Source organism: Phaethon aethereus (assembly GCF_964289735.1).
Source record: "Phaethon aethereus genome assembly, chromosome: 1".
Classification (NCBI taxonomy): Eukaryota; Metazoa; Chordata; class Aves; order Phaethontiformes; family Phaethontidae; genus Phaethon; species Phaethon aethereus.
The window spans coordinates 84,340,213-84,358,911 of record NC_138575.1 but is presented as its reverse complement, the minus strand read 5'-3'; the positions used below and the strand labels follow the sequence as shown (position 1 = coordinate 84,358,911).

At 41.8% G+C, this 18,699-nt stretch overlaps 1 protein-coding gene across 1 annotated transcript; it reads right to left on the bottom strand.

Annotated features, from left to right (window-relative positions):
• Positions 1–1,863: 1,863 nt before the first annotated feature.
• Positions 1,864–17,962, bottom strand: LOC309406071 (uncharacterized protein; the record flags this gene model as incomplete). Its single annotated transcript, XM_082001088.1, has 7 exons — positions 1,864–2,105; positions 2,680–2,789; positions 3,446–3,550; positions 7,288–7,403; positions 10,323–10,412; positions 14,911–14,979; positions 17,881–17,962. 7 exons carry the CDS (start codon positions 17,960–17,962, stop codon positions 1,946–1,948), a joined length of 732 nt encoding a protein of 243 aa, XP_081857214.1. The 3' UTR covers positions 1,864–1,945.
• Positions 17,963–18,699: the final 737 nt, after the last annotated feature.

The following is an 18,699-nucleotide window of genomic DNA, read 5'->3' as shown; positions in this document are numbered from 1 at the left end:
AAAGATAACTTTGTGAACAACGAAAGCACAGAGGAAGAGTAAATAAACCACTTTAAATCAAACTTCCTCCCTTGCTAGAGATTTCCTTGTTAGCGTTGTTTGCTCCTTAGTCCTGTGGCTTTCTGGGTTTGATGGACTTCATGCAGTTTCACAGTGGCCTCAGGGCAGCTTCCCCCTTTCTGTCACCTCTGATGCACAGCCGCTTGGACCTGCTGCTTGCTGAAGCCTCCAAACTCCCCTTAGGTCCAGTGTCTCCCAGGGATAAGATATTTCCCTGCCCCTCGCCTTCAGTAGAGCCCACCTGATCAAAGGGCAGCCGCTGGCATACGAAAATAAAAGGGCAGCCCTGCTCCAGGATGCTCCATAACACAATATAGAGCCCTCTCCCACACCCTCCAGTAAACCGAGTACAAAAAAATAGCCCCTCCAGCACAGCTTCCTTCTGAAATAATAGTTTAGATTCTGGGTTCTGCCACTGAGATTATTCTGTTACAGCTACATATTCTTACTTAGTTCTTTGGTGATTAAAGGTCAGTGGGGGGACTACAAATATGTTTCAAAAGAGTCTTAATGAATGAGGGCAGTGAGAAGTACTGCTTGTCTGAGGGACATCAAAATGTGCTTTTAAGTTAGATTGAGAGCATTTTTCCTGTATGATTCAATTTTCACTACCATTGGCCACAACATTCTGAGTAGAAATCCTGTGATTAAGCAAAAAAAATTTTTTTTTTTTAAATGAGAAAACATGACATCACATCAAGGAGTTCACAGAGCTTTCTCTGTCCCACAGATGGAGACCGCCATGAATGGCACCATTTTAAGTAGGAATTACTCTGCCTCGAAGGACACAGTAAGGATGATAATCCTCAGACTCACAAAAGCCCTAGGATCCCAAGAGCTGCTGAAGCACTTTGGAAGATCTTTGGTAATATTCACTATTTGCCGGTCACATTTCAGCTCTACCAGTACGACCTGTTTCTGGTGTTGGCTCTAACTTTTCTGTGCAGGAAAAACTTTCATGCATGATTTTGTCCCTTGATCATATCCAAGAAAAGCAGGACAGTCCTCTGTGTTGTCATTCTCTGTAGGTCACTCTCTTATTTCTCACCAGCTTCTTCACAGGTAACTGTGTTTTTTATTTGACTATTTTCTGTACAGTTGAGCTATCATTGTGACTCTGTTTTTCAGGCTTTGGTGATCTCTACTGCTCTTCATCCTGTGCCCTTCCCCAGCAGGGTTAGGTCTAAATCTGGTATATATTCCCTGACCTACACAGGAGTAGTGGTGATTTTATGCACAGAGCTGTGGTATAGCATCATTTCACTTTTGGTGGATCACATTTTAGCCCCACAGGGTCTGGTATCCAGTGGTTTTTTTTAACAGAAACAGTCTTTTACAGAGTAAGGTTCAAACACACACACACATATTTGACTTTGTCCTGTCAATCATATCTATGATACATGGCAATGAGTGTGGTTGCACTTTTCTGCAGGATCCAAAATATAAATATGTGTTAACCTTCTCCCGTGGCTGCAGGGAAGACCAGTGCATGACAAGGCTTTGAAGTATCTCCTCGTGCACAAGCAGGACTGTGAATGTATGGGTATATAAGTAAGTGTCTATGAGAGGTAGGATCTGTTTGTGATCACACCTATATCATCGAAGTTGGACTCCTATCACCTAACAGTGGCTGCCTCAAAGTCCAGCATCTGGTATGAGCAAGTCACTCAGACTCCTCATGTGTGAAAATGCAGGCTCTTCTAGAGGGGGATCAGTCCATTCTTGGGCACCCATCTTGGGAAAGAATGTGGTAAGCTTGGCAAGGATATAGAGAGAGCCTGTAAGAGTCCCTTTCATCAGATATTTAGGCAGCTAAGTGAGACGAATCCCATCTGCCACTCCTACAGGAAGCTGGGGATGACGTCCCTGGCTGGACCTCTTGTTTTTAGCTATCCTTCTGCCTTTCTGAAATATTTGCAGCTTTTTCACACATATTCTCTGTTGTTAAGGATCCACCGCAAGATGCAGTTTCTACTTTGCCATGTCCAATGACAGTGCAGAAATAGTTGGTAAAGTCTCCTCCTATGATAAACCTGAACAGGGAGAGAAAGATTTAGTTGCATTCCCGACCTAGCTGGGTGCAATGCAGTCAGCATCACATCCGTGAAAGACAGAGTGGCACCCGGCCTTGCTGCTAAGTTTTATTATTGTCAGTGGGATTAGAAGCTGCATTGTTGGGAGTCTTCCTCCCATTCCTTAATTTTCTTCCCCAGACCTCAACAAAAGTATATAGGCTATGCTTTCCCATCCAGACACCTCCCCCTTCTTTGGTAGCCTCCATTCAGTGGTTCTAACATCACATTCTTGTACCTGCTTGGTACATCCTTTCTTTCCCCACTGGACTCCATCTAGTCAGATTCCTCCTTCCCCTCCAGAAATAAAGCTGTGTTCTCTCTTGCCATCCTGATGTGACATGTCTGTGTTCCCACGTGACTCATTTATGGGCTCCCTTTGACTTGTCACAGGGATCTGCCGAAGCACCAGAATCTCAAGGAATCAGATTGCTACAAAATGCAGTCCCTGATCTCGCGTGTACTCCCTGTTTTTGGCTCTGTTTTGAGTTTGGTTTTTTTACTGTTTCCAGATGTTGCATCACAGTGGCTTGCTGCATAGCCTTACATGTTTGTGCTATGTTCCATGTCATTAATCCACTTCCACTTCTTCTCGCTCTTAGAGTATATGAGACCAAGTAAGTAGTAATGACCACTTGATCGTGAGGAAAGATAATGCTAGAAAGGAAATAAACAATGATAATATATTAAAATTACATTTTCTTCACTAGAGGTACACAAAAAACTTAGTGCTAATTAGCCAACACAGAAAGAATGGTGTGCATCCAGCCACAACATCTCTTTCCACAGCTTCAGAGACTGAATTTTTCCATTTTTATTTAATCTCATCTCTCTTCCTGGGGCTTCTTAGGAATAGTCTAAATAGAATAATACACCTGTGATACTGTTAAAGCTACATACATAGTAGTTAGCCAGGTGTGACTTGATACCTGGAGACACTTTTCTATTCTGATTGTGATGGGAAAGCCTTTTCAGTTTTCATCAAAGCCATGGCTCTCACAAATCAGTGTCTGTTCAACTTGTTTAATCCTGGTTTGTGTGCTAAATCCCTTTAAAACATAAGTCGGAGGTAGAGAGTTTGAATCTTCCCGTGGGACCATGTCTGGGGAGAGAAGATTCCATATGCAAGACTTCAGGAATCAAGATGCATCTTACTGTGAAGGTGTTTGCTACCATACAGAGGTGCTTGGTGTATATGGCTAGCAGTAGACCCCCAAAGACATCTAAAATGAGAAGACAGAAGTGTAACCCATCAGCCCTTTGGCATACAGGTCAAGCAACCCTAGAAGCAACCCCATGAATTTAGATCTCACCAGTTCTTCCTTGTCGTCAATGATCACCAGGTCTGAATTCATGTCAATACATTCTTTACGGGAGGTGTTCCAGTCTTTTTTTTCCTGGATTTCAGAAAAGAAGTAGCATTTTTCCCCCTTTTTTTCCCAGCGTGGAGGGCAGCCTGCAGGAGGTAAGAACAGGTGCAGAAAAATCCATGTTCACGCTAATGAAAGGATCCCGTTACAAAAGAGTAAGTTAAGAGCCAGAAAAGTATCTGTGTGGTCCTGCTTATAATTTTCACCAGACCACTAGGGATGCCTGCCAGTCTCTGTAACTAATATGAGCCCAAGTGCATAGTGATGCTACTGAAAGAAAGAACATTCCTCTCCATTGCCAGGCAGGGTACTGGGAGGAACAGGGAATGGGACTTGGAAAGGCTGATATGATTCAAGGAGACGGGGACTGCATGATACAGTTTTGTTGGATATCCAGCAGCTCCTAAACAGAAAAAGGGAATTGCACTCAGTTAAAATTTTAAGAATGGAGGTGTATTTGAAAAGCAGTATGCTCACATTGATCCATCATGCTCACTACAATGCTGTGATGCCAGAGGGACTGTTACACTCATGTCCATTCACCTAGCCATGGGCTCCTCTGCACTAGCATGAGAAGAGTAAATAATGTGGTGCTGACCAAGCACTACTTTTAAGGAAGATGAAAATGTGAAATGCTTCTGGCCTTCAGAGCTCATCCTATGAGTGTACAGCATAAGGTTGTTTATTCCCAAGATGTCAGACTTTTGTGTTTGCTTTTCTTCTGAACAAAATCTATACCCCCCACCCCGCCTTAAAAGGCAATCTAACAGGCTTCTGGAAACTGTCTTTTGAATGACAGAGGATTACCTACCTAGTGGTTCTTTATAGGTGGTGGAGAATGTCGTTGAGTCAGGTGGGCCGCTTGCAGTTTGGTGGTCTGGAAATAAGAATGCAGTTTGTGCTTTGAATGGCTAACCGTTTTGCCATACACTGTCAGAGGTCTTCTAGACCTTTTTGACCCCCACCATTATCCCACACAGAGTGCCTACTCCTCACCTTTTTGCTCCTCCATTGAAAAAAAAACAACACCTGTAGTACCATACTATAGAGCAGATTTCTGAAGAGCCTAACTCTGAAGCGTAATGAAAAATGCTCTGCACATTTTCAGAGTAGTGGTAAACGTGGTGTATAGTATACACGTAACGATAGCAATAAGAAATAAGAGCTGTCTTTGAGAGATCAGTGCTCAAGCCCATCTGTTCTTGGTTAAGCATGCTCCCACACAGCTTGGGGCTGTGGTCACTGTCTGCTCCTACCCCAAAACAGCTGGGGTGAGATACTCAGGCAGGGCACGCCTGTGCCCCAGCTGGAAGCTGGTCTAACAGCGTTGGTCGCCCAGACCAAAATGAGACAACAGTGTTCATTTTAGATTTTAAAGCAGATACCCAGGCTGAAAGAGCCTTGATTTTCCTCTTTCTTCTGACACAGTGGTTGTGAGGGACCTGTGCTCCACAGGAGGCTTCCGATTCCCAGAAAGAGGGACCATGTGGAGGGAGGTTTACAAATTTATTTTTATTATCTGATGACTAGCTAGACTGCATGAATTTATCACAGAGAAAGCAGAAAAAAGAGTTTTGAGAGGGTGAAGAAAATAGCTGAAGCCTCCTATGAACTAAACTTATGCTTAGTTTACTAGAGAAACTTGTATGATTTTTACGTATTTTTCATGTCCTCTCAGGGCTTTGGGTTTACTAGTTTAGAAAGCCCCTCAAGAGTTTAGATTCTGTTGAAAGTATGGAGTTAAGGATCATTCACAGTTAACAGGCTAAAGGAGGATTATGTTCCAGCCAGCTCTGTGTAGCAGTAAGAAAATCTTGATATTCTCCCAGCTTTAAAGGAAACCCCTGCTTTAAAGACACAATTGTGCATGCCATGAATGGGTATTATCAGTTCAACTGACTGGGAGTTACTAAATCGTCTGTAACAAAGTTTAAGGAGGCATTTTTTGAGGTTATTTGGAGTTGAACAATGAAGGGATGAATAATAACAGTAAAGAAACATTAAACTAAAAATCATACGGGTAGAATTCTTATACTTAAAACCGGAATTGATAAATTCCTTTTAAAAAATAATATAAAAAATGAGAAAAAAAAGATTGAATTGAAGAAAGTTCTAAAAAACTTGCACCAGAACAGCATGGAGCATGAAAGAACTGACATTTCTGCAGACTTCATACTAGAGACCAATGATAAAAGATACAGAATATTAAAGGAAGAATTTTGTTTACAAGGAGTAAGCTCAAAAACAAGATGAAGGAAAAGAAGTGAAGTGGCAGTTAGATTAGGTGACACCTAATCTCTTCTGGACTTTGAAAATAAGTAGTGAAAGGATGGATTTCTAGCCTAAAGCATCCAAACTGCAACTATCAACCAGGAAGATGGCAATCCTGAGCTCTTACTTTCTTTGGAGTAGAACCACTTCCCTAGTACCTGTGCATCCTTACAGATGCAAGACTGTAGTACAGTAGGAATGATACCTTGGAAAGGGTTCAGCGCACCAAGATGTAGTTATAACTATGCCAACAAGAAGTAACTATTGAGTTTGGGAGATGAGTGCCTCTGTCACAGAGAATCCATATTTTCCTTGTTCCCACCTCTGGCAAAAATACGTTATTTTATCATAAATGTAGCATCTCTTGTTCCCATACATTCTCTGTAGACAAATCTTTATTGACAAAAAACCTGAGGAGCATTTGTGCCCTGATTGAATATCTTATTCCAATAAGATACACAGCTTTCAGAGAATGCTGTAAAACTTAATTATTTCCTCAAGAAGCAAAGAATGCTGGCAAAGCAAAAGTTTTCAGGAAAGGAAATGCCTTTCACTAGACACACTTATGCCTGTTCTGAGAAACAACCTGACCAGCCTTTAACATGTGGGGATTTTTTTCTACCAAATCCATCTCAGAGAATTCTCCATGGCCAAAATGAAGCAACTTCTAGCCCTATGACGATCATAAAGATAATATAGATTTTTTTTTGGCTGGCAACTACAAATACTCCTAATGGCTGAAATATCCCCTCAACTACTACATTAAATGATTCAGTAGAATACTCAACATTGAAATAATTAACAAATATACGCTTGTCTTATACAATATGTCACTTTTCCCCACATATCTTGTTTAGTTTTATCTATAAGACCATCAAGATTTCAGGAACCCTACTGCCAAAAATGTCCAGATGGATTTCAAGGACCACCAGAGACTCCAAACTGATCAGTGACAAAAATTAGTCTCAATTTTAGTACCAAGGATTAATCAGCTCCTTCTGCAAGTCTAGAGCCAGACAGTGAGTGATAAAGGGAAGTAAGTATGAAATAACAGTATTATTTTTGGAAATTATTATACCTGCTTTTCCAGAAAACCAGAGACACTGGACCAAGTTCCTCTGTTCTGTAATTTTGCTCAGGGCTCCCAGCATCTGAAAGGACCTAGGATTTTCTATACTGTACTCTCTTTCTTTATAGCATTGGCTCTAATAAATAGCATTTTAAATAATACCTAACAGAGTCTGAGTGCCTTTTTTTTACTGGAATCACAATAAGCTGGCATGTCCTGGTGCAAAACAGTTGTTGAGAGTGGTGAAACACTGGCACAAGTTGTGTTGTAAAGATACCCTGAAGTCGTTAATATATAGTAGTACCAAACACTGGTACTAAAACTACCTAACATAATTTTAAAGCATTTATTTCTGTGAAAAATTAGAAATTAATGCATACTGGCATGCATTACAAAAATCAAACACCATCCTCCTTGATTATCCTACTGATGGAAATCAATTTACAACACCTAAATGGTGGGTCAAGATTTTCTCCTGGAATATTGTGACCTTTAGCTCTGAAATCTGCCTGAGAGATTCAGACAGCAGCATTACTGAAAATGGTTCAAAGTCACCAAAACCTAGCAAAGCAACAATGTGTTAGTTTCTGATCGGATCAATTTAACACTGAATTTTACTGTGCTTTAGTCATATGCTAATTGACAAAGGAAGCCTTGATACTTTCTTTGCCTTTTACTGAATCCCTAGACGAACAAGAAAAAATGAAACAGAAAAATCAGTTTGAAATCATAAGTTTTTCATGCATATATGAATTTATATGCATGTATCTTGAGGCTGGATATCAGCCCCTGGTTTCAGAAAAGAGCAAAATTTAATTCATATGAAGGAACATTTGAAACAAAGTCAGACCTGCCTGTTCTTGGAAGTCCAGCTCATGAACTGCAGGACCAATTTTTTACTTACTAGCAGACAAATTTTCTCTCAAGAAAAAAGAAAATAATATTATACTACTCTAAAAATGATAAAAATTTCTGGTCAGGTTCAAATGAGTAAAATTATTGTCATTTTCATGAACAGAAATGGGAAATGCCTTCTGGCCTGCAGAGTTCTTGTATAATGGAGTAATATCAAGAAGTGAGAGTTAAGTTTATTTAAACAAGCTGTTCGTCAACAACAGTATATTTGGCAAAAGAAAACCATATGGAAAACTCATAAAAAGTTAAAACTTAGAAATAAAACAGTCAAAATGGCAACAGTTTTCATCTGAAGTACAAGCGAAAACTGTATGCAATTGAATTTTAAAAATAATTTTATTTAAATCTCAAGTTTCTTAGGAGTATTTTTTTGGTTCCATGAGTGTATTGGGTTTGGTAGCGGAGGGGCTGCAGGGGGGACTACTGTGAGAAGCTGCTAGAAGCTTCCCCCGTGTTCGAGAGAGCCAGTGCCAGCTGGCTCCAAGACAGACCCACCGCTGTCCATCAGTGACAGTGGCAGCGCCTCTGGGGTGACAGAGTTAAGGAGGGGGAAAAAATGCTGGGCAACAGCAGCCGGAGAGAGCAGTGAGACTGTGTGAGGGAAACAGCCCTGCAGACCCCCCGGCCAGGGCAGCAGGAGGGGCAGGAGGGGCTCCAGGCGCCGGAGCAGACGTTCCCCGGCAGCCCCTGGGGAAGCCCATGGTGAGGCCGGCTGTGCCCCTGCAGCCATGGAGCTCCATGCTGGGGCAGATCTCCACCTGCAGCCCGGGGAGGGCCCCACGCCCCAGCACATCGATGCCCAAAGGAGGCTGTGACCTCATGGGAAACCCACGCTGGAGCAGGCTCCTGGCAGGACCTGTGGCCCCATGGGGACAGGAGCCCAGGCTGGAGCAGGTTTCCTGTGAGGACTTGTGACAGGGAACCCATGATGGAGCATGGAGTTCCTGAAGGATGGCACCCTGTGGAAGGGACCCAGGCTGGAGCAGTTCATGAAGAACTGCAGCCCATGGGAAGGACTCACATTGGAGAAGTTGGAGGACTGTCTCCCGTGGGACGGACCCTACACTGGAGCAGGGGCAGAGTGTGAGGAGTCCTCCCCTGAGGAGGAAGGACAACGTGTGATGAACTGACCACAGCTCCCATTCCCCATCCCCCTGTGTCACCTTGTTGGGGAGGAGGTAGAAAAATCCAGAGTGAAGTTGAGCCTGGGAAGAAGGGAGGGTGGGGGGAAGGTGTTTTAAGATTTAGTTTTAGTTCTCATTACCTTGCTCCGATTTTAATTGACAATAAATTAAACTAATTTCCCCAAGTCAGGTCTGTTTTGCCTGAGACAGTAATTCGTGAATGATCTCTCTCTGTCCTTGTCTTGACCCACAAGATTTTCATTATATTTTCTCTCCCCTGCCCAGCTGAGGAGCGGGAGTGATAGAGCAGCTTTGGTGGGCACCTGGCATCCCCCAGGGTCAACCCACCACACTGAGGCAGTGCCGAACCCAACGAAGTAGCTATACCTGACAGCAGACCTGAATCAAAGTCTAACGGCCCCTCATTCAACTCCTCATTTAAAGCCCTATTAAATACTGGTAATTTCACATTATTATGTTGTGGGGTTTTTTTTTGTTTGTTTTTTTTTTTTAATTTTGCCCTTCCTGTGGTATTTTACATTTTGTAAAGGTCAGAACACTATCAGACATCTGTCCTTTACTCTTTGCTTTGAAAAAGAAAAAACAATTACCTCCCCCAACCTTATTTTTAAGTCCCATGGATCAAAGGTTTTGGCATGTCTTCACAAAGAGTTTCTCCATATGCATCTCTCAGTAGGTGGCAAAGTCTGAGACTTAAGTGTGATTGATTGTGGAAACCTCTTAATCTTGCTGAACCATCAAAGGATGAAAAACAAGCAACGACATCTGAAATTTAGAAATGGTTCCTTGAAAATATTCAAAGGAAAGTACCACATGGCTCTATTAAAATTTGGTTTTTTCTAATGGAGATAAGAATGCTTTCTTTCTAAGAAAAAAAAATCTTTTTATGTAGTTCAAAGATTTTTATGAACTTGGTGTCGTATATACAGGGAGACCTGGTACTAGGTTTTTATTCAAATAAAGTGCAAACAAATTCCTTTCAGTTGGGACTTAGCTACGGCTCTCAAATGAGCGTTTAGTCATATTTATTTAAAGATTTTTGGTGTTATGGACATCTTGGTGACATGATACCAGATTATCGCCTTGAAATATTCTCACAGATAGCAATCATGATACTAATAGGCATTATCGAATCTTGACTTGTTTCTTCAAACCATTTGTATAACAAATTATTCATTATTTGAACATTGTCATGTTTTTAACTGGGTTTTGGCTTTTTTTCTTTTGGAATTTTAGACTTTCAAACCACTTGAGTCTTTTACGGGTTTCCTCTTATGGCCACGGTTGGCTAAAAACTTCTGTCCTGTGCCTTCAAACTAACCTTCCATTGCTGCTGGTTTTGGATGTCACGACATAGATCTCTGTCAGTGGGTGAGAGTCACAAATTAATTGCAGTTATTGCATTTTTAGCAGGACTTACATGTGAGTGTCAGACACACCACTAAGACCAGCAGGAGGATTATCACAGCAACCAATACAGCGACAACTGTTCTAGAGCAACGGCTTTTACCTACAGATAGATAGAAGAAATAAATATTAGAGGAACAACTGCAAAAGCAACCCTTTGTCTTCCTTTAAAGGTGCCCTTTTCAGGCTCACACTGAGACAACCCTTTTGAGTTAGGCAAAGCCCTTCAATGCTGTCCCTTCTGATGCTTGCTCTTCTTGTGATAGATACGTTGTGGACACATTTTTTTTTTCTGTGACAGACATTCAACCTGAACCATTCTTCCATTCCCTAGAATACTTTGTTAAATTCTGCTGCACTTGACAGCAGAGTTAAGTGCTCACTGGGATCCTTATCTGCCCTCTCAAAATACTGTGAAATCAAAACCCAATCAACCTACCAGAGAAACATCCTTCCATGTTATATGCCCTAACAAAGCAAATTTTTCAGAGGAGTTGAATTCTCTCCTGTTTCTATTTTGACTGTTATTTATGAGGGTTTTTTCAGGATTTACTTTAAGGGCGTCCTTGTAATATTCATTAGTCTGCCAGCTCAGTGGATACTGGCCAGGTGCTATGGAGCACAAGCAGATCCAAGAAGGGACAAATAATGTGTTTAGTGGCTAACTGGCCTCATCAGACACTGAATTAAAAGGTAAAGGAGAGCTTTCCATCTCTTCCTACTTCACATATCTTCTAGAGTATTTACTTACCCTTTTGCTGTCTTTGAAGTTCATGGTGTCTATGTGGGAACTAGGATCTGAAAACCAAACTGAGGTTTTTGCTGATATTACCCCTGCTCTGTAAACAGTTTTAGACAAATGAGGAAGTCATCCTGTATCTTCATCCTAACTGGTTTGTTCTGTCTGCTAACCTCATTTTCACACCTACTTGTGCATTACTATTTGAATTACTGAAATGCTAAGAAGCTGTCATACTTAATATAGTATTAAACTAGACTGATTTTAAACCAGTCTTTGAAAGAAGAGGGCACAGAAGAAGAACTCTGTGCTGTCAAGTTTTCTGCTTGAGGAGGTTTGGTCAGGAAATAGCTGCACCCTGAAAACATGTTGATTGCACTAATCAACAAATCTATCTGATAGGTGCTAACTGTCTACTGATACACGAGTCCATGTGGTCACCAACAAGACTGGGAAGGACGGATAGAAGTTTTAGTGGCAAAATGGAAGCTTGTAGGAATGCAGTTGGTGACCAGGAATCCTACAGGTGACAATTCCAGAAATGGTCCTAGTACCCTAGGCAGGACTGGAGGGAGAAATGAAAAGGCAGCATTTTAGCACCTGGTTGAGAAGATGCGGTAAGGATCCAGATGTCTAATTCTTCAGGAATTTGGGACACAGCTGGTTGCAGATTGCCCAAACCCTCTGGAGGAACAGATTTTGCCTTAACTATAAGGGAGTCAAGCTTCTGGACATGATATCTAGAAAGTTTTCAGTAATTTTTAAAATTAATAAGAATGAGCTGGCAGGGGCTGAAGGTTGTAACTCACTCTTAAAATAAGGAAAGGGAAGCTGACACGGGCTAAAGAGCAGTTTAGGGTGATATTATCATTACATGTGACTTCAAAACCACTGTGTCATCAGGAAAAGGAAAGGTCAGAGTGTAGAAACAGTCAAACAGAAAATGCAAAACTGACTCATTTAAATAAAGCGTTAAGAAGGAAACCACAGCTATGGCACACCTTCTTCCACACATATGCTTGGAAGTTGGAAAAAAAAGCTGGAAAGACCTGGAAAGTCCCACCCTAGACTAAAATACTCAGATGTCAGGTACCTGAAAATGAGTGGCTTCTGCCATCTGAGATACTCTCAGGTATCAGATAACTGCACAGACCTGGAAGATGTTACACAGGACCTGCAAGAATCTGTGGAGTTCCAGATTTGCATACTGAAGGAAGACCGAATGTCCTAATGCTTCCCAGATGGCTCTGGACACCTCTGGTTGGGTAACTGAACAGCATCCCAACATGTTATGTGTATGGGGAAGTGGTTAAAAAGAAGAGAGTCATCATAGTACTAGACTACATAAGGAAAAATAGAGTGCTAGTGGATAAAAGAGGGAAACTACAGGAAGCTTATCAAAAAGAAGCTAAAAAAGGGTGCTAAGAGAGAATTAAATCCACACAGGAAGACCATATATTATTGAAGCCTAGTATCCTGGCAACACACGGCCAATAAAAGGCACTTACTAAGAATGATCTGGGATCAGGGAAACTGAAGCTCTAGATATCAAATGAAGAAAATAGAAAGTATCACAAACCCTGGGAGATTAAAGATCATATATTAAGAAAACCAAAACAATTAAACAGAAAAGAACTTGGGAAAGAAAAGACTTCAAACACCTGTTTTCGAGCACATGTATTTCAAACATATTTTGTTTTCTAACACAAAAAGAGAAGGTACGTTGCTGGAGAACTGTGGGCCAGTAGATTGTAGGCTATCCAGGAAGCATTCAGAAGATAAGACCATAGTAGAGAAGCTAAATTAATCCCTCATATCAGGGTTGATGTGAGTAAGAACTGGGTAGATCTTCCATTTCACGACAGTTTCTTGTGAGGAGCTGCATAAAATTGAAGACATATGGCCCAATTACAAAAATAGGTACAGTAACAAATTCCAGGAGACATTAGGTATGAGATAGCTAGATTACTAATGCCATTTTGCAATCTCTCCCTTAAAGCTACCTTGCTACCCAGGGTCTAGAAAGTAACAGATCTAATGTAAATTAAAAATAAAAAAAGTTCTAGAGATCTGTGAACTTCAGGCATGCTGTCCTGACCACACAGTCACAGAATCATTTAGGTTGGAAGCAACCTTTTTGGTTAATCCAGTCCAACTTTCCTGCTCAAGCAGAGTTGGCTGAAGCAGGTTTTCCAGGACCATGCACAGTAAGGTTTTGAATATCTCCAAGGATGGAGACTATAACCTCTCTGGGCAATCTCTTCCACCATTTGACCACCCTCACAGTAAAAAAGTGTTTTCCTGTGTTCTGAGACTGTACCAGGGAACCTAGTGGGAACTATAACAAAGCATGGAATTAGTGAACAACGGCATAATTATAATCAAGTTGGAAGATTCAATAGGACTTTTCTGAAAGGAAGTCCTTTCTACAACTTTGTTGACTTCTCTGGTCAACTGTCATGTGAATAAGAGTGATTTGATTAGGTTTCAAATGGAATTTGACAATGTCCGTCAGCAAAGACTTGTGAAAGAGCAAATGTGCCATGGGAAAAGAGGGAAGGTCCTGGCATGGGTGAATAATTGGTTAAACGCTGGGGAGCGGAAGGAAGGATTCAATCATTAGTTCTTGCAATGGAAGAAAGTAAACAGTGGAGTTTGCCAGAGGCCTGTGCTGGGACCTCTGCTCAACAGGTTCCTAAACAACCCGGAACAGGGGGCATACACTGCTGTGAAGAAATTTGCTGGTGACACATGGTTATCCGGGCGGGCACAGACAGAAGCAGACTGCACAGGATTCCAGGAAGACATTGACAGACCGAGCAACTGGGCAACACAAAAGCATGTGAGATTCAGTGGAGGCAAACATATGCTCAAGGACCTGCGTAGACCTTGGGATCCACAGTCACAACTTCACTTATAGGATGATGGGCTCTGATGTGACTTGAAGGTGGGTTCTTCGGTTCATCAGCTCAGTGCTCCATAGTGGTCAAAAAATCAAGTCATGCATTAGGAATTGTTTGGAAAGGAAACAAATAAAAACCAGGGATATATTGTCTGCTGCATGGTTTTATAAATCCATGATTCACCCCTACCTTCAATGGTGCATGCAGTTCTACTACCCCCATTTCAAAAAGCATATAGGAAAATGTTCAGAGAAGGGAAGCAGTAAATGACAGTGTAGACTAGAGTTCTGTAGTATGGAAAAGAGACGACTAAGAAGAGGCTATGTCTAACTTGTATAAAATCCCAAGTGTCATGGAGACCTTGGATAGGATTTGTGTGCTTACTGTCTCTTTGAGGGAACACCAGCTGAAGCTAATAGGAAGCCAGCTCAGAGTAAAAAAATGCATCTGGTTCTTCATCTGATGTCAAAAAGGAACTGTGGAACCCCTCATCAAAAGACAGTATAGAAATCAGGGCTGTGTGGGGAACCAAGGGCAAGTTTGTAGAAGAGAAATCCACTGAGGGTATGTAAGTAGAAACACATCTGTCTCAGGAAGTCCCTGAGTAGGTGCATGCATGTGGAAGTATTATGGGAAGGTATCATGTATGCCTACCCTTTTCTTACTCATCTCTAGTTGTTCGCTTATGCCTGCTGTTGGAGGCAGGAGGCTGGGCTAGATGGTTTCTTGGTCTGGCCCAAAATATCATTGTGTTCCTATGCCAGTGAAGCAAACAAATGTTTAGTTGCATATAACCCAACACATCAACTGCATGCTGTTCTGGCTATATAAAGCAGACAACTGTATCTTCCTGTCTCCCATATGGTTTTATATCACTCCATTTTTATAAAATAAGGAACAGACTCCTCTCCTCTCATTGTTTAAATTCATATCATTCTAGCAGACTGCTAAAAACTCACCGGATGATGTGTAGCTAGCTGACACATTTGTGTCTAGGGGTTGCACTTTCACTTCTGCATATGTAGAACCTAAAACCAGGCAAAAATAATAGACAACAGAGAAAGTTGAGAAACAGCTTAAATGTTTGAATGATTGAAATCATAAGAACTGCTAAACACATGACAGCAGCTGATTTATGACTGTGATTAACTATGCCCGAATAATATTTTTGTCCACTGCATTCACACCTTAGAGGACTTGCTGTAGGCAGAAACAGATCTGATTTATCTTCAGTGCAGACAATAACAGAGGAGACATGGGTCTTATGGCACAATCATTTTAAATCTAAACAGAATTGGAGAAAAATGTCTCAGGTTGTCTGTCTTATCCATCCATTGGTTGGATGGTTGCATCAAGAGGGTAGTGGTCAATGGCTCAATGTCTACATGGAGATCAGTGACAAGTGGTGTCCCTCAGGGGTCCGTATTGGGACAAGTACTCTTTAATATCTTCATCAATGACATAGACAGAGGGATCGAGTGCACCCTCAGCAAGTTTGCAGATGACACCAAGCTGAGTGGTGCGGCTGACACAGTTGAGGGATGAGATGCCATCCAGAGGGACCTGGACAAGCTCAAGACATGGGCCCATGTGAACATCATGAGGTTCAACAAGGTCAAGTGCAGGGTCCTGCACCTGGGTCAAGGCAACCCCCAGTATCAGTACAGGCTGGGGGATGAAGGGATTGAGAGCAAGCCCTGCCAAGATGGACTTGGGGGTACTGGTGGATGAAAAACTGGACATGAGCCAGCAATGTGCACTCACAGCCCAGCAGGCTGACCATATCCTGGGCTGCATGCAAAACTGTGTGGCCAGCAAGTTGAGGGAAGTGATTCTGCCCCTCTACTCTGCTCTGCTGAGACCCCACCTGCAGTACCACATCCAGCTCTGGAGCCTTCAGCACAGGAAAGACATGGACCTGTTGGAGCGGGGCCAGAGGAGGGCCACCAAAATGATCAGAGGGGTGGAACACCTCTCCTGTGAGACAGGCTGAGAGCTGGGATTGTTCAGCCTGGAGAAGAGAAGGCTGCAGGGAGACCTCATTGCAGCCTTTCAGTACTTAAAAAGGGGGCTTAGAAGAAACAGACTTTTTAGAAGGACCTGTTGCAATAGGACAAGTGGTAATGGTTTTAAACTGAAAGAGGGTTGATTTTGACTAGATCTAAGGAAGAAATTTTTCACAGTGAGGGTGGTGAAACACTGGCACAGGTTGCCCAGAGAGGTGGTAGATGCCCCATCCCAGGAAACATTCCAGGTCAGGTTGAATGGTCTCTGAGTAACCTGATCTAGTTGAAGATGTCCCTGCTGACTGCAGGGGGGTTGGACTAGATGGCCTTTAAAGGTCCCTTCCAACCCAAAGATTGTATGATTCAGTTCACATCCATGTGTGAGTGGTGAAAATGGCTACAATATTGAAGCAAACCTGAAAACTGCAGATCATGCTAAATTTGAAGGGGTTACTAGTTAACGATAAGATGGTGAGAAAAGTGAAAAATATTCTAACATCTGCAGATAATAAACACAAACGAGTATGGCAGAAAGTATGTGGGGAAGGAAGGCAGGGAAGGGACCCATAAAAAGAGGGTAGAAAGTAAGAAATATGATGGTTTAATTCTATAAAACATTTGAAGTCATCCTGATACACAGCACTAAGCCCCTTTGTTTCTATCACCTTACAGAGTTAATGTCTTCGATGAGTTTAAGTGCATTCTTCTGGCTTACAGAATTAATTTAATTATTTTGTGAACACTGCATTTGATCCACGGAATCCACTATCAAAGAGAAAATAGCAAACTGGAGGAAAAAGAAAAGGAGACAGAAGCCAGTATTTGAACTTGATTGAGTTTGATTTCCCCAATCACTGGGAAATACTGTGCATAAATTAAGCGAACACACAGAAGACAAGAGTTGATAGGGGTTTTCCAGAAAGGCACAAGCAAAGAACCATAAAAATGCTGTAAAAACTATATAAAAGCTGTAAGTAGGAGTACATGGAATAAATTATAAGGAAAATTGAACTTTTAATCAGGTGGCATCTATTGTGGGTGCCTGTCAATTTAGCTGTGAAGTAATCTTTTGAAAGAAGCGATGGAAACACTGTTTCCTGAGGCCTGAGAAACTCTAGCCATCTGAAAATAGATGCCAAGGGATCACACTTTATGCAAAAGACAAACACAGGATTGCAAGAAATAGAAACTGCTACTTCTGTCAAAGAGATCATAAGGTTAAAAAGAAAGGGAAGAAAAAAGAAAATTAAACACATAGTGTATGAAGTCTGTTATTTTAGGATGTAATTTTATGCAGATGTAGCAAAACCAATGCAAAATTATATGTAATAATTCTTAGGGCATTAAAGAAAGATAAATTTTAAGTTAGAATTTTGCAAAGTCATTTTTACAAGATTAAACTAAATCTGTCCATGAAACATTTAATCTTTGATTTATTAAACAAGTAGTATGCTGAGACAAAGCCAGGAGGTAAAAAACCCCGAAGCAACGCCTACTATGCTCAGCAAGCAGAAACAGGTTATGTGTGAGACCGCTTCGAACAACAGAAGCGTTAGGCACTCAATCTCCTGATCAGTTTGCTGCAGGAATCAGAGTCTGCCTCATGAGATTGTCCCTGGTTCAGGATCAAACGATGTTCAGATGTGGAATAATCTAAACTGATAGAAACTACTCTCAATATCACACAAGAAACTCCCCCTCGCACTTCCACCCTAACAGATGAAATGTAGACCTTATATAACGGTCCCCTTTGTTTTGGTAAAAAAATTAAGTAGACACCCTGCCTGCGCATTTTTCACAGCTCTGCCCCACACATTTCCTTTGTCCCCTTTGGGGCTTTGTTGCTCCACGCCACTCTTTCAAAATGTGTGGTAAGAAGGCTGAAGAATACAAAGAAAGTTCAGTGCAGACCGATTGACCTACCTTGGACATCAATGACCTTCTGTAGTCTGGGCCTGGTTGATTCAGTCAAGTTCAAGTCAGCATAAATGAGATTTTCTGACATTCTTGCTCCCCCTTCTCTCCTTCTCTCTCCTGCTGTCTTTAAAATGGTACTCTGGACTGAGGACAACTCATAGTTCCCTCCCCTCTCTAACCTTCAGGAAGTTGTTCTTTCTGCTTTCTGTCATACAGAAACTCATAATGAGAAGGGAAGCCTAATTCTAATTGATCTTTTGACGGTAGAGTGTCAAATGTAAGATTGTAGCCTTGATGTGGTCACCTTTGTTGGGAAGTGGTTCTGGCATTAGTAGTATTTTGAGTTTCCAAATCTTGACATCTTGTCTCCTCTCCCCCCGCTTTGAAAAGACAAATTTTATTACATGGAATGGAGAAGAGAAGTACAGAGATCTGGAAGTCATCCCCAGGAAGCAGAGTGAAGCTCTCATGGTGGACCCACGGCACATCACAGGGAGCAGCCCTGCAGAGTCCAGAAGGCAGTGCTCTCAACAGCAGACATCTGAAAGCATGGTATATTTGCCCCTCATCCAAATGAGGATTTCAACGCTGCTGAAACAGGACCCTGCTACACTTCAGGGCTCTGTCATGTGTCTGCAACTCTCCTAAACCAGAACCAAGCTGACTTGCTGTGTCAGGAGGAATGTGGCTTTTGTGCAGCTCAGAAACACGTTCTTCCTTTCTGTAGGTAACTTCTGATGGCAAATGGGGAGTCATAAAGCAGGATCGGTCCAGCCTGTTTTGGGAAGGGCTAAGGGTGCTTAAATATGCAAAGGCAGCAACTGG